At 63.9% G+C, this 15338-nt stretch overlaps 2 protein-coding genes across 2 annotated transcripts in view; both read right to left on the bottom strand.

Moving 5' to 3' along the window:
- Window positions 1–624: 624 nt before the first annotated feature.
- On the bottom strand, window positions 625–5379 carry LRRC14B (leucine rich repeat containing 14B; the record flags this gene model as incomplete). Its single annotated transcript, XM_081232339.1, has 2 exons — window positions 625–1270; window positions 4490–5379. 2 exons carry the CDS (start codon window positions 5377–5379, stop codon window positions 625–627), a joined length of 1536 nt encoding a protein of 511 aa, XP_081088465.1.
- Window positions 5380–7885: 2506 nt separating this feature from the next.
- PLEKHG4B (pleckstrin homology and RhoGEF domain containing G4B) overlaps window positions 7886–15338 on the bottom strand; it is a gene marked incomplete at both ends in the record, with an annotated part of 64639 nt that continues 57186 nt past the window's right edge. Inside the window, 13 exon segments of the mRNA XM_081231247.1 lie at window positions 7886–7973; window positions 8108–8325; window positions 8779–9172; window positions 10054–10225; window positions 10843–11021; window positions 11592–11838; window positions 12072–12188; window positions 13061–13088; window positions 13432–13611; window positions 14205–14224; window positions 14227–14374; window positions 15047–15180; window positions 15183–15276. Of these exon segments, the coding sequence (XP_081087373.1) occupies window positions 7886–7973; window positions 8108–8325; window positions 8779–9172; window positions 10054–10225; window positions 10843–11021; window positions 11592–11838; window positions 12072–12188; window positions 13061–13088; window positions 13432–13611; window positions 14205–14224; window positions 14227–14374; window positions 15047–15180; window positions 15183–15276 (2019 nt within the window).

Raw genomic sequence — 15338 nt, 5'->3', positions numbered from 1 at the left:
GTGGGAGTGGGGGCGGCGGTGGGCGGGGCACCGCGGTCTTGCCCTCAGAGCCAGAGGCTGCCGGAGCCCGGGGCTCAGCCTGGCGCCAGCAGAGCGCACGCCTGCCGCCCAGTGGCCCGAGGGCAGGGGCAGAGCCGTCAACTACCAAAGCCCATGTCCTCGCTGGACGGGAGTTTGTAAACATCCAGACAGGGCCGCGCCGCACACCCGCGACGGGAGGGCGCCGGGCCGGCTCCCTGCACGCCCGGACCCAGCCGCTGCGGCAAGGGATGCGGCCTGCCCTCGGTTTTACTCTCTCCTCAGCTGGTCGCTTTCATCGCTGTGCCCCGGTAGGTGTCCTCCCACTTCCTCCCCCGCTCACGCCGGCCGGTCGTCCAGCCGCCCCGCCCCCCGCCCTGCTCCCTGCGGACCAGGACGGCCGCCCGCCGCGGGCTGCTTCTCTGGCGCCACCGCCGTGCTGGGCGCTGTGCTCCGTCACAGCTCCTGGGAGGCAGGGTCGTCGCTCCCGGAGCGCCTAAGGGATGCGCGTGCAGCTGCCACTCGGAGATGCCTCGGTGGTGGCGGGGGCGGAGGCTCAATCCCGGCCGCCGCCGCCGCCGGGACCCGCCTCGTACAGTCCAGGGCCTACTCCATCTGCCTCAGCGCTCTGGAGAAGTTTTCCAGAGCAGTTTTGAAAGCTTGCAGCAAGAGCGTGCCGAGTTCATTGCTCGTTTCTTCAATGTCCGGGTCGAAGCTTCCGAAGAGGGGCGTGGAGACCCGGATGTCGTCGCGGCCGGCCCGCAGCAGCACCGCGCGCAGGTCCTCTGCGATCGCGCTGTATTTCTGCTGGTCGAATTTGGACATGGCCAGCTCGTCCTGGGGGTAGGCGCTGCCCTCGGGGTAGCAGTCCCTGGGCACCGGGAACTCCACGCTCTGCAGCCGGGGGAGCCCACAGAGTGCCACGAAGAGGCGCCGGAGCGCGCGGGCCGACATTGGGTTCCCCAGGAAGCGGAGCTCCCGCAGCCGGCGGCAGGGGCCCAGGGCCAGGCTCAGCGCGCCCACGTGCCGGTCCGCGAGGCCGCACTCCTCCAGGGTCAGGGCCTTCAGCGTCGGGGCGGCCTGGCCCAGCAGCCGGAAGAAGGTCGAGGGGAACAGGTCCACCAGGCAGTGCCCGCTGAGGTCCAGCACCTCCAGGTGGGCGGCGTGGGTGCAGTTCGCCAAGAAGGCCATGTCCGCGTGGTTCAGGGCGCAGTTGCCCAGGTCCAGCACTCTCAGCGGAGTCCGGAGGGGGCTGCGGGCAGGGCAGGAAACAGCGCGGTGAGAGCAGGCCCGGCAGGCGCTCTGGGGGCCACACACCCTCCCTTGATTGCATTCAGCCTGAGAGCTGAAATGGGTCTTACCTTTTTAAGTAGTCGAACAAGTCAAAAGAAGAAGAATATTGTGTGATACGTGAGAATTATATGAAATTCAGGTTTCAGTGCAGGTAAGTAAAGCGTAATCAGAACAGCGCGACCTTCATTTACTTCCACAAGCCGTGAAGACTTAACTTCACCCAAAGACAGGCCTGGCCTTTGTCCTCAGCAATTAAAGTGATCAATCTGTTTTGTCAACAAGGCGCTGTGTGTTCACAGCTTGCTGAGGGGGCAGTGAATTGCCTGTGAATTGGCAGGAAATGAAACACTGGCTTGGCTGTGCAAGAAGAGCCTGAGCCCACAGGATTTCAGGGCCGGAAGGGCCCCTGGAGCGTCCAGTCCACCCTCAGCACTGCCTGGGACCTCAGAGACCCTTCGTGCTCTCCTGTAGGTGTGTAGGCGGCGGCCATGCGGAAACGCACAGTCGGTGGCTCCCTGCCCAGCAGTTCTCGGAGTCAGGAACAGACCCACAGCAGCCCTCCGGGATCCTGGGCCTGGGTCTGGGGTCACCTGGCTGGGCACTGAGTGCCGGTGTGGGGGGGCTCCGCTCTCTATTCGCCTGCTGAGGCTGCTGCTCCCACCACCTCCTGCACCTGTACTTTGGGCGGTGAGCGTCGCGGGCCCACCCGCCGCCTGCACAGTCCACCCCGCAGCGGGCTCTGTGCCTCCTCCCCCGGCTCTGAGGAGGCTGTGGCTCGGGCCCTGAGCTGTGGGGCGTGTTTCCACCTCCATCTCTCACGCCCGCATCCATCCATGAGGGACCCTCTCCCCACCTGCACTGCTCGCAACCCCTTGGGGGGCCTCCTGTGTGGACAAGGGTCAGAGGACTGCGAACCACGTCTGGGAGCTTGGATTTGGGGAGGGTCCCTCACTCAGCTCATAAGGGGTCCCTGGCCTGAGCTGTCTGCATAAGCAACGTGGTCCCTGCTGACACCTGCCTCCTCTGGGGTCTGGAATCTCGGCACATGCCAGGCTGAGGCGCCCACCCAACCAGCCCCCAGGAAAACCCCTGGCCTGGGTCTCTCATGCACTCCCCAGTGGGCGGCACCTCCCATGTGCCATCACAGTCCGCGCTGGCTCCACTGCGACAGGACCCTGGACTCGTGCCCCGTCTCCCCAAACCCCTCCCCACAAGCCCTTTCCCTTGGCAGATTCTGCCCCGTGTCCGTCTGCTGTAATAAATCTTAGCAGTGAGTCCTCCCAGGGAATCACCAAACCTGGGTGGTCTTGGCGTGTCTGCTCTGTCTGCCACTCTCCCTGCCCCTCCATCTGGGTCTGCTGTGTGGGCCAGGGAAGTCAGAGTGAGCCCTGTAATATGAAGCTGATCACCCACTGCCCTGCTCAGAGCCTCCAGGGCTTAGCCTGACTCTTCCGTCCTTCTCCTCCTCTCCCTGCTCCCTTCTTCACCTGCCCAGGACGACAGCCCCCGTCCCCACTGCCCCAGCCCCGCCCCGCCCCACCCCTGCCTACGGCCCTGCCACACCCCCAGCTCCGGGCAGCCCCGCCCTGCCCAGTCCCGCTCCACCCCTGCCTACGGCCCTGCCACACCCCCAGCTCCGGGCAGCCCCGCCCCTCCCCGCCCCATCCCTGCCTACGGCCCGGCCACACCCCCAGCTCCGGGCAGCCCCGCCCCGCCCCACCCCTGCCTACGGCCCTGCCACACCCCCAGCTCCGGCCCTTCACCTGCGGGGTTCCTGCCTCGCACACTCTCTCCGGGCCCTCCGCTGGCTCACTGTGCCTGGTCTCCGCTCAAAGGCCACCTTGGGACCTAGCCTTCCCTGACCACTCACCCATCTCCCTCCCACTTAGGCCTGACACACTCCACGCCTGGACCTTCTGGGGCCTTGGACAGGCTCTCAGCAACCAGCTGACTGAAGACCAAGCGTGCAGAACAGGTCAGAGTGTGACAGGCGATGTCAGGGCCGAGCTAACAAGATAGCCCTGCAGGCTTGTGACGTGTCGTCTGGCTTGTGGAACACGTTTCCCCAGAGCACAGGCACCTCCGGCTGAGGACCCAGGCCAGCCAAACGCAGTCCTGTCCTGAGGGTCCCAGGGGGCCACCACATGGCAGGGTCGTATTTGTGTGTGGGCTCGAGGACCACCCCTTCCCGAATTGGGCGACTGGGTTCCTGGGGGGGCGTGGGGAGCAGGGATGGGGGACGGCGACGGGATCCCCGGGGCCCCCCAGGGGAGGAGAGGCAGTGTGGGCCCTGGCCAGCTGCAGCCAGCTACTTCTGGGTTTCCTCTGTATAGAAGAGAAATTCCTGTAAGCCACGGACTCCCTAAGCCAGAAAAGACACCCTTACACCCACTCACTGAGAAATGAGAAGGAATGAGAAGTCTGATTTTCCATAAACTTTCATGAGTATATTCACAGCTGGTGGCCGCCAAGGTGGCCCAATGGCCCTTGGGTATTGCGACCCTCATTGGTGCCTCCCCTGGCCCAGTGGCGGGCCCTCACCACGCAGTGTGCCGAAGCATCAGCGCAGTGCTCTCCAGGGAAGGTTACGGGAGGTGGGCATCCCTCCGGAGGGACTCTGGCCCTCTGATCCGCAGCCTGTGGAGGGGCCCACGGGCTGAGCAGCCGAGGCCGCCTGCCGACAGCCATGAGAATGAGCGTGCAAGTGGGTCACTCCGCTTTCCCGCCCCGACAAGCCTTCAGGGGAGACCACAGTTGCCCCCACCGGGCTCCTGTCTTGCCCTCGTAAGCCCCAGCACTGGGGTAATTTGTTACAATGACAGGTAATTAATACAATGTAATGGAGTTACTTCTATGTTGTTTGCTTGCTAATGAGGACTCTTCTCTTTTTCTTATGAACTGGAGGCAGTCTCCTTTGGGTTCTGGTGCTCCCAGGTTGCACGCGACACCAGCCCCAGCCGGGCCACCTCCCCCTCCGTCTGTCCCCTCCAGCTGCTCTGGGCTGGGCAAAAAGCAAGGGGACGGGGGCGGGGGCTTGTGGCCTTGTAAGTAACCAGGTCTGTTTTACAGTCCGCTAGTGCGTCCTCAGCCAGGGCCCCGAGTCGCCCTGACCTGGGCTGAGGGGCTGTGGGCAGATGCCCTCCCCCCGCCGCCCTCCTTCTGGTCACCCTAGACTCACCCGAGCAGTTTCTGGAGCTTCCCGGTCAGCGTGGAGAAAGCCACGCTCAACTCGGTGAGGTGCGTCATCCGGCTGAGCTCCCGGGCGATGGAGGTGAGCAGGGCGTCCTCGCCGTCAGGGGCGGGGGTGCTGGTAGGGGGCGCGTCGAAGGCCTTGGCGGGCAGGGTGAGCGACACCAGCCGGGGGAAGCCCAGCTGGGCCAGCAGCTGCTGCACGTGGCCGGCGTGCAGACGCACGTTGTGCACCACCTCGAGCCGGCGCAGCTCGCCCGGCCCCGCCAGACGCAGCACGTGCAGCAGCTGCCCGGGGCCCAGGCTGTCGGCCCGGAAGGAGAGGCAGTGCACGCGCAGTGGGGCGGGACCCTCCGGCCCCAGGGCCCGCACCACCAAGTCGAAGTTGCCCCCAGTGACGAAGATATCAGCGAGGACCTCTACGGGGCGCCGGGCCTCACGGGGCTCCGCCTGCAGCTCGCAGCAGGTCCTGGCCAGCAGCTTGGTGCGGCCCCACCTGCCCAGCGCCCTCCCACAGGGACAGCCCTGCACCTGCACGTCTCGGATGCCCGTGAGGTCGGCCACCCGCAGACGCCGCCGGCCCCCGCCCCAGAGCGTGTGGTCCGCGAGGCCGCGCACGCAGGCCTCCAGGCAGGCCCTGCAGGCCCGGTCCCGCAGGTCCCCGGGGTGGTCTGCGCTGGGGCCCAGCAGAGCGCCCAGCCGGAACTCCTCCAGCGGCCAGCGCTCCAGCAGAGCGCGGATCACCTCCGCCTGCTCCAGCAAGTAGCTGGCTTTGAAGAGCAGCGGGTAGAGGTTGTGGGCCACCCCGTCCAGGCTCTGCCGGGCCACCTGGGGGTGGGACGCCAAGGCCTCAGCAGAAATGAAGCGTAGTGACTGCATCATGCCCACCTGCAGCGGCTGGAGCCGGGACAGAGCTCTCCCCTGTGCTTCTCCCAAAGACACGGCCCCTTCTCGCCTATTTTTAGTTGCAGCTGCTGTGAGCAGCTTGCCCTGGACTGTGGTGAGCCAGCCCTCTGGTCATCTGACGGCTATTTTCGTCCTGGGTGCCTGTTTGGCTTTGGCCGTGGAGGCGTCTGGTGGTGGCTGGCTTGTCCTGCTGGCGCTCAGCTGGGGAAAGCAGAGCTGCCTGACTGCTTGGCTAGGGGGAGGGGGCTGGGCCCCTGGAATTACCGCCGTGTCCACTGCAGGAGTGGCCTGTCCTGGGGGTACCTCACCCCCTCCATGGCGTGGGTCTGCCCCAACCCTGGGCCATCCCACAGTCCAAGGAACTAACAAAACTTTTCTTGGACCCCTGAGAGCCAAGTCCCTCCCTTTGCCCCGCATCCAGAGTTAGGGACGCGGCAGTGGGCATGGGGTGGCACCTCTGATAACTGTTTCCTGACTTTAAGAGAAGATAAATAAAGGCCCCATGAGGCACCGGCACGCTGCTTGGCACCCCCCTTCCTTTATTGTCACTGAGGACCGCGGCCGAGGCTTCCCCACCGTCCATGGGAGGGAGCTTGGCGCCCTCCAGCTGCAGGCCTCCCTGGGCTGAGCCCCAGGACCCACGCAGCGGGCGGGGCTGCAGGTGACGTGGTGTCTGGTTCCTTGCTCTGGAGGGTGGCAGAGATGTGCCCCAGACCACGCCGCTTTGGCAGAAGGAGTATTTTGAGCTAAGGACTCTTGGACCCGCCCCCCTTTCTTCCTGAACAGAGATGGAACTCCGGACAAACCCCCCTCCCTGAACTGGGAGGGGAGACATTCTCTTCACCGGAGAGGTCAGGATAGTTCATTGTCAAAGTTACTGTCCTGTGTGTTGCAGTTACTTTCCCACAAGCAGTCACCTCCTCGCTCAACTTAGTCCAGAAACACTTAGGCCACTGGGGTCTTCGTTTCCTTATGAGGGCTCCCATGTCATCAAAAGCTTATATTCAGTAAATCTGCGTGCTTTTCTCTCATGACTCTGTTCTTTGTTACAAAGCCCCAGAAGAGAACCCAAGACGGACAGAGAAAAACTCTTCCTCCCTCCAGCTCCAGCTCCAGCTCTGACGGGTGTTAGATCATCACTTGACCCCCCCCACCCCCATATCACCATCATCTCGGGCAGGGCTGGAGCACTTAGCTTGACAGGCTACCCGGACAAGTGCTGGTCTGGGAGGGACCTCAGTGGGACAGAGAGAGAGACCGAGACAGTAAGATAGGGAAAGACAGAGAGACAGAGACCCACAAAGACAGAGATCAAGAGAGGGAGGAGGGGAGAGGCAGACAAAGGCACTAGGAGGGAGAAAGAGTCAGGGGCCAGTGGACATGCTGGGCTGTGTGTAGGGCTGTGGATATGGACGTGGGTGCAGGGGGTGCAGGTGCCGCTCATGGGGACCCACACGGGCTGGACCCCCCAACCGTACACTCAGGTGGGACCCTCCGTCAGGGACAGTCCTGCTTGCTGTTCCCTCAGAGCCTCAGCAGTGCCTCCCCTAGGGAGGGGGCGGCATCGTGCTCCGGGGGCCCCAGCGTTGTCAGGCAGGCCAGGTGTGAGCGGAGACGGCGGGGACCTCTCCCTGCCCTCACCCCCATGGGAGGCAAGGACGTGCACCAGGCAGACCCCAGAGGGCGCTCTGCTGCCCACGCCCTGCCCCCTCAAAGTCGCAGGGGCTGCGCTCCCTAGGGGAGGCTTGTTGGTGATGTCCCTGACACAGCGGAACCCCGTAGAAGAAGCACGACCATGTGGTAGAAAAAAATGTCCCATTTATTTATGTTCCTAAAGTCTGCAACAGTCAGCCCTGAAACAGAGTAACAAGGAAGAGAGTTTACAGCAGCCGGCAGATCACAAAGGCAAGGGCCGTGCCCCAGCCACCTGCTCCTGTTCTGGGTGGATGGCACCTGAGGTCGCCGCTGCCCCAGGATGGGGTCTGGGGGGAGCACCTGTGGTAGGAAGTGCGCTGAGTTCTGCATCTACCCAGGCTCTCCTCTCTTGGGTGAGGGGGGCCCTCTCAGGGCCCCATCCACACGACAGGACCTCCCAGCACAGGCTGGATCAGAGCTTCTGGCCCAGCTGCTGTGCCCCCGCCACCTGGGGTCCACCTGGGACGCAGGGACCCTTGTCCCAGACTCACAGGTGGAGCCCAACTCGAGTGCCGCTGGCCACACACAGCTTGTTGAAAAAAAAAACGAAACCGAGATTCCAGCTAAACTCAGGAAAGCTCCCCCTGTGTCCAGGACGCACCCCGTAGGGGCTGCACCTGGAGACTGCCGTCCATAGCCTGCATCGCCTGGAAGGCAGGGGAACACGCTCCCAGAGGGGCCCCTGCTCTGAGACGCCCCACGTCCATTGTGGGACTCTGCTCGGGGGTCCACGTGCTCCTACCCGGGCCTCTTGCAGCCTAGGAGTGTGGGAGCGTCCAGGGCATCACGGGGCGTCTTTGTAGGCAGGACAGCGGGGGGCCCGTGACGTGATGCCCAGGCCCCGAGGGGTGTGCTGACTGGTGGCCCCACGCCTGGCAGAGGAGGTGGTCAGGAGCCTTGGCTTGAGTGTCTCCTTCCCGGACCTCGTGACCTGTGTGCTGTGCACACGTCAGGGGCGAGGCTCCCCTGCTCTGAAGGGGGTTCTCCCTGAGGGGCCACATCTCACCCAGATGCATCACAGCTGCCAAAAGGACCTCTCTTGCTCAGGTCCCCTCCTCCCCCAAGGTGCTCTCGGACTCGGGACGTGCATCTTCTGAAGAAGCACTTGGGGCCCGGCAAGGCCAGGGACCGGGCCCCAGAAACGAGCGCGTCCTCTAAGGCTGACACCCACAGGTCTGGGCGGGTGAGTGCGCAGCGTGGCGGCTGCAGCCTTAGCCGGCATCCCTGGGCGTCCGAGTCCCGGGGTGAGAGGGTTTGGGCCCTGAAATGTGTCAGTTCAGTGTTTGCCGTTCTGACCCGGCACGGGAGTCTGAGTGTACCTGTCTGCCCACGTGTCCCGCAAGCAGCGGACGGCGTGAATGGGAGCACTTGGACAACTTCGCGTGTGGTTTGTGGAAAACAGTCTACCTGACAGGCACAAGGAATCCACCTTTACCGGCAGACCTTGAGTCAGATCTGGGCGCACGTTCGCAGCTGCAGGCCCTCAGTGCAGCCCAGCGGCGGGAGCGGAGGGAGGGGCTGTGGGACAGGCGGGCCCCTGCCTGGGACCATCTCCTGGCGCCCTTCACAGCCCCCCAAGACGCCCAGGCTCTGAGACCTCAGTGGAGGAAGTGGCCTCACAGATGAGGACGCTGCAGGGCCTCTTCCTAGAGACGGCGTGTGTCCTGCGGCTCCCACCCAGGGCGGAGCCGCGCACGGCGCGCGGGGTGTGTGGGGCGCGTGCGGGCTGTGGCGCACGCAGGGAACTCCCCTGCTGAGTCGGGCGTGGGGAGGAGTGACAGTGCCAGCTGCGCCCTCTGGCGAGCAGGGCGGGAGGGTCTTCTCGCTGCAGGCAGCCTCCTGGGGGGGAGTCGGGGGATGGGGGAGCAGCCAGGCCTGGCCCGCCGCCCCCTCCCGGCGTGCCGTTAACGTCCGCGGTGCACCCGCGCTCTGGAGGCATCGGGACAAGGTGGAGACACGGTCGGGCAGCCTGGGTGGTGGCAGCGTGCCCAGCGCCTCAGGGATCACGGTGGAGTGTGTGGCCTGCCAGTCAAACCACCGTCCAGACGCCCAAGACGTGAGGGGTTTTGTCCTGGCAAAGGGATCAGGTCACTGTGAGTGACCCAGGGCGTGAGCACCAAGGACTCTGGCTCAGCACACACTTAAAATCGGACCTCCCCTTCTGGTGCTGCCCAGGAGGGGGCCGGCGGTATCGCCCCAGAACCTGGGACATGCTTGCAGAGAGGAGACCTTTACAACCCCGTGTGGGTGAATGCACTGAACCGGCTGGTGACGAGTGGCTTCCTGTCGGATTGGTCCCCAGTTTCTCCTTTTCAGGGGATCATGTCTCTGTGTGTGCGTCCAGGGTTTCTGGGGTCTCCTGTGCTCCCTACTTGCGGGGTTAGGTGTCATGGCTCTCCTGACACCCCTGAAGGTAGAAACACACGTCTGCATCAATGCAGGGAAATACTGCGTCTTGCCCAGGACGCGATCCCGTCAGAAGGCGGGACTGGGGGCCGAGCAAGCGTCCCAGGGAGGGCAGAGCCCCTGACCCTGGTCCATCTGGGGCTGGGTTCAGAAACCTCCTTGGCGAACCAGTAGCCCTCCTTCACCCAGGACTGCAGGGGCTCTAACAAGGCCCGCCTGGAGTCGGGGCTCTGCCGAGCCTGGAACCAGCACATGCTGGATGGCACAGGTGCAGCCTCCGCATGGCAGGCAAAGTCCAGGTGATGCTTCAGGAGGCCTGCAAATCTCTCTAAGTGACTCAGAATCGCTGGAGACGGAGCCAGGCCTCTGGTTTCACAGGCATCCCGCTGGGTGCCGGAGTGTGCGTGGAGGGTTGATTCACACACAGGATGGCCCAAAAGAGGGCTCTGTGTGGTCACCGGCGGCCCAGCACCTCTTGGGAGGGTACTGAGCCCCCCACCCAGCACCTGGGCCTCTCTCGTGGGGGCTTAGAGGAAGGGTACTCACAGTCGTGATGAACTGGTCCCTGTCAGGCTGCTGCTGTGAGCCCTCCCGGGAGGGGCCAGGGAGACACCCTGACAGTCCTCGTCAGAGGACAGCTCCGCGAGCATCAGGGATGGCCCGCAAGGCTGGGGCCGCTGTCCCCTGACGGGCGGTGGGAAGATGCGGAATTCCCGGTCTGCAAAGAGAAGCCAGTGAGGACAGTCCTCCGGCCTGGCCGGCTGCCCCTCAGGCCTACTGTGCCAGGCACTCTGGCCCTGAGGCTTGCACAACGAGAATGATTTACAAGGTACAGATTTATAACCAGATGACCCGTGATGCCGGGCTAAAGCAGGAGGACGGCACTGCTGGAGGTCAGACACCACTTATGCTCATGAACAAGAGGCCTGTGACTTTGCTTTTCTGAAATCGGGAGGCCCAGTGCAGCCGCAAGGGGAAGGCCGGGAGGGAGGTCGACCCCTCCCCCAGCAGGAAGCCTCACCCTGGGCGGTAAGAGTGAGCCCAAGCGGGGGACAGCACAAAATGCGGCAATAAGGGCCACGCGGCTTTGACAGAAAGCGGGACAGGACGGCACGGGAGGCGCGCTCCCAGGGGCCTGTCCTGTGCCACCCCAGAGTCGCGGCCGCAGAGTCTAGGCCCATGGGGTCACTCCTCAGGGTGGGGCCCCTGCCAGGGTGCAGCCACAACCTCGAATGTGGCTGGCGGGTGGCTTCTCCGGGCCGTGCTGGGGATGGCAGACCTGAGCCCTCCGACACAGACCCTTCTGCCTGGTCTTCCTGCCGGGAGAAGTCCCACCTCCAGATCCGGGGCTGACCAGAGGCTGCCGCAGCCCAGATGGGAGCCACCCGCGGTCCTGGAGCCTGAGGGACGTGTCCAGGAGAGCGCGGTCGCTCTGGGCAGGCGACGGTGCGTGCTCCCCATGGCCGCTGCCTGTTCTGAGCAGCTCACACCCAGCACTTCGCGCAGAGGCACCTCTGCGGTGGGTGGGGACCACCTCAGTGGTGACTTCATGGTGACAGTGGCGCATTTTGGGCTTCGGAAGGCACTTGTTTTGTCTGGTTTCTCTTTTTTTTTTTTTTTGATCATCATGATTTTTTTTTTTTAATTAGTTTCTGCTTTATAACAAAGTGAATCAGTCATACATATACATCTGTTCCCACATCCCTTCCCTCATGCATCTTGGTTTCTCTTTTTGCTTGTTTGTTTTAAACTTGTTCCCTGTCCCCTTGTCTTGAGTGGAAGCGGAAATTTTTTTTTTAGGTAAATGAAAATTTCTAATCTGTTTGGAAACCTTTGGCAGGCTACGAAATTGGGGAAACGATGAGCACGTGCGCCGCCCCAAGCACGCACTCACGCACTACGCACTCACGCACCACGCACTCACGCACCACGCACTCACCACGCACCACGCACTCACCACGCACCACGCACTCACCACGCACCACGCACTCACCACGCACTCACGCACTCACGCACTCACGCACTCACGCACTCACGCACTCACGCACTCACGCACTCACGCACTCACGCACTCACGCACTCACGCACTCACGCAGGGAAGGCCGGCCCCGCCTCCTGGTTCAGCTCGAGATCCTTCATGCAGGTGTGCACACCGCACGGACAGGGGGAGCAGGCGGGGCTTGTGGGCGCGTGCGGGGCAGCGGCCCCCGGGGGAGGAGGACCGGCTGCTGGAGGAGGATGTGCTGCTGTCTGAGAGGGTGGAATGCGGTCTCTTGAGGGGGGCGGTGTGGTCACAGGAGGGCACAGCTCTGGACGCTCGGGTCTGTGCCTCTGGACGGGGACAGAAAACAAGGCTTTTGGTCTCTGCTGTAGAGGTGCAGCCTAGATTCAAGAGCAAGATGGCCAGCCAGAAAACTACTAGGTTCCTTCCCCCGCGGTCACATCGGGCCTCATGGGGCTGCCACCCGTCCAGCCCGACGTGTTGGCCCATGGGGCCCGGCGCACTGCAGCGCCTGGGTCTGAGTTGGCGGGGCCGAGCGGGAGCCGGGGCTGTGGCCGCTAACCTGTTCCCTTCCCGGTGTAACTGACGGCCCGCTCGCTTATGGCCGCGTTGCTGGGCTTGATGTCCATGAACGGCTTGCTGCCTGTCCCCGTGGACACCATCTCCTGTGTCCTGAATTCTAAAATAGGAGCGTGTGGGGGAGTTTTCTAAGCAGCTCCCTGGGTTTAATTCCACCCTAAGTGTCTCTGGGGGACTGGACATGCTGAGGTGCCCGTTCCGGCCTCTCTCAGGGAGCCCAAGGGGGTGAACCAGGAAAAAGGAAGACGTGGGACCATAGAAACTGGGTGTGCAGCCGGGGAGGGGCGGGTCTCCGTCTGCGGATGAAGGGACATCCACCTTGGAGTGGGACAGAGGCCTCCAGGCAGGGCATGGCTCCAGGAAAGACAAACTGACGGGTATCTGCCACGCTTGAAACTGAGAGGGGATCCAAGCACAGGGTGAGAGCCTGAGCACGAATGAATGCTCGGTAAACCAAGCGAAGAGAGAATGGCGATTACAGCTGGGGGGCCCAGAGGGAGGGGACACCAGGCCTTGGGGACTTGCTGCTCCTCATGAGGGCGGACTGACTCCAAGGAGAATGAAGAGCCACCGGGCGCCCCGAGCAAGGCTGCTGCGTGCGTGTGCACGTGTGTCTGTGCGTGTTTCTGCACACGTGTGTACATGTGTGTCTGTGTGTCTGTGTGCATGTCTGTGCATGCCTGTGTGCCTGTGTCTGTGTGCATGGGGGGTCCACACTAAGAAGGACGTGGCAATGAAGAGGCCGTGGGGCATCTCTGGTGACAGGTCAGGGCCCTGGCCAGGGTGGTAGCCTCCGAGTGCCAAGTGGTCGTGTTTGGATGTCAGGGTGTTAGCATATTAGGGTTTCTCAGGCCTAGCGGGATGGTCAGAGCCCGGGATGGAAGGACGGCCAGCTTGGAGGGGTTGCGATGAAGATGGCATGTGTGGCAGCCAGCTGGATGAACTACCACTCTGAAGTAGACAGAGGTGTACCAATGACGAACTCAGGGGAGAGGAGGGACTGGGGGCAGACATGAAGGAGGAGGGAACGAGGTGGGGGGTCTTACCTGTGGGGAGACCACAGGCTGGCCATCGGCGCAGCGGCCAGGAGGCCAGGGGCCTTGACCACAGGGCGGGGCAGAAAGCTGACGCCACGGGTCTGAGGGCATCTGGGAGCTGGAGCTGAGACCTCTCTTGGAGCGTGGGGGCCGGGGTCTTGCTTGTTGTTTTAAGGAGAAGTAAGTGTTCGTGTGCTGATGGATGGTGCTAAGGGGCCCCTCGGACCGACCACGAGCCCTGAGCCCAGCCCAAGCCCAGCCCGAGCTGGCCCTGCACACCGAGCGCCCTCCAGCCGCTCTGCCCACCTCAGTCCGCAGAGCCCGCCGCCACAGGATCTTCCCTGTCACGTCCGTCCAGGCGGTCTTGATCTCCGCGAAGCTCGCCTGGAGAACGTAGGTGTCCTGGAATTTCCGCCGCCTGCGGAACCAGATCTCAAACCTCAAGCCACTGTCCCTGACGTTCACCGTCATCCCGATCTGTGCCATCTGCAGCCACAAGCACCGCGAGGGACCTCAGATCCTGCCCTTTGGACAACTGACCTCTCTGGCTGATGCTTGACCCCAGCGCCTCCGTGCTGGGGGTTCTCTCACCCAGACGCCGAGTGGTATGGACGAGGCTGGGCCGGGGGCCCGTCGCCCCTGCATCCCCGTTCCCCCTCGCCCCCACCCCCGCCATCCACACTGGCTCCCTTGTGAGGGCTCAGTGTCCCCCCCAGAAGGGCTCCCTGGCACGTCATCACAGGACCCCTCCGATGAGCTCGCTGGCAGGGAAGGGGTTGCGGTGGGGCCTCTCCCGGGAGACTTCACCCCCAGGGCCTGTCTAGGGGGAGGGGTTAGGCCCTGAGACCACCCAGGGGAAGGCCACCTCTGTGCTCTGCCCACCTTCACCCAAACCTGAAATGGAGTCACCGACGAGGAGACATTTGTTTTCTAGCCCCTGGACTGGCACGTGGAACACGAAGGACACATGGCTCCTTGCGGCTTCTGGAGGCCCCAGGCTCCAAAATTCAGCCGAAGAGCCGCACTAACAAATAACCGGGCGTTCCCTCCGGCCCCCAGCGCCCTGTCTGACGCGATACCTTGAAGGACTCCTTGACGCGTACACATCGTGGCCTCCGTCCACCTTCTGGGTCTTGCTGAACAGGATGAGGTCTTCAAACAGGAACACACACCTCAGGTGCTTCTTCCCTCTGCAGCAAATGAGGAACTCGTCCTGGCATCTCAGCCGCCCCTGTTCCTTCAGATCCACCTGCAGGCAGGCCGGCCTCTCTCAGGGGGACGGGGCATGACCTGATCCTAGCCCTGACCTCGTGCCCCTGTAACGAAGCCTCCACGAGCCAGGGCGACGGCTGCGTGAGGGTCAACTGTGCCCAGCCAGGCCGCCCCTTCATGGGAGGCGCCCCCCTCCCTCCCGTGGACGGCCCTGTCCTGGGTGACGCCTGGGCTGTCCCAAATCGCTGGACTGAGCTCACTGGCCAGAGGGCTCGGGGGCCTTCGGGTCTGCGCATGGCCGCCTGGGGCGGATCTGTCATCTTGGAACTCTTACTAACGCTGCTCTAACAAGGCGCCCGCGTCTTCACTTGGGACAGGGAATTCGGGGCGGTCCTGCCTGACCGGGAGGTCCGCTCTTCCTCCTGGCCCTGGGCGCTGGCCCCACCGCGGCCCCCAGCGGGGGCGAATCGGTAGGCTCAGGCCCACAGCCCAAGGCCAAGCTCAGCTTTTCCCATATCCAGTTATTTCGGAGTAGCCCCAAACACCGACGTTTAGCATTGAGAGCCCGCCTGCCTCTCCTCCCGTGGCTCCCGCCCCAGCAGCCTCTCCCGGGCGTTCCCTTCCCTCTGGGCGGGGGTCTGGGGGGTCCTCCCAGGTGTGGGCGCCTTCCCGGAGGCCTGTCCTACCCACCAGGGTCCGAGGCGCTCACGTCGCAGCCGCGGACGGCGTCCAGGGCCAGCAGGTCGTTGCCGTGGCGCAGCTGGAAGCGCACCACGTCCTTGGCGGCCCTCAGCTCGCCCAGCGCCTGCTCACGGGCGGGGCAGCCGCCAGCCTCCTGGACTGGGGCCGGAGCAGCAGTGCGTACTTGCCCACGCGCTGCACGGGCTTCAGCAGGTAGGAGGCCAGGTACGTCTTGTCGCCCAGCTCCCGCTGCTCGTCCTGCAAGGCCGGGCTAGAGGGTCAGCCCGGGCCAGGCCGGGCGGCAAGGCTCGAGGGCGGGG

The sequence above is a fragment of the Mesoplodon bidens genome (genome assembly GCF_964165515.1).
Source record: "Mesoplodon bidens genome assembly, chromosome: 4".
NCBI classification, from domain to species: Eukaryota; Metazoa; Chordata; class Mammalia; order Artiodactyla; family Ziphiidae; genus Mesoplodon; species Mesoplodon bidens.
This window is presented reverse-complemented; position numbering and strand designations above follow the sequence as displayed.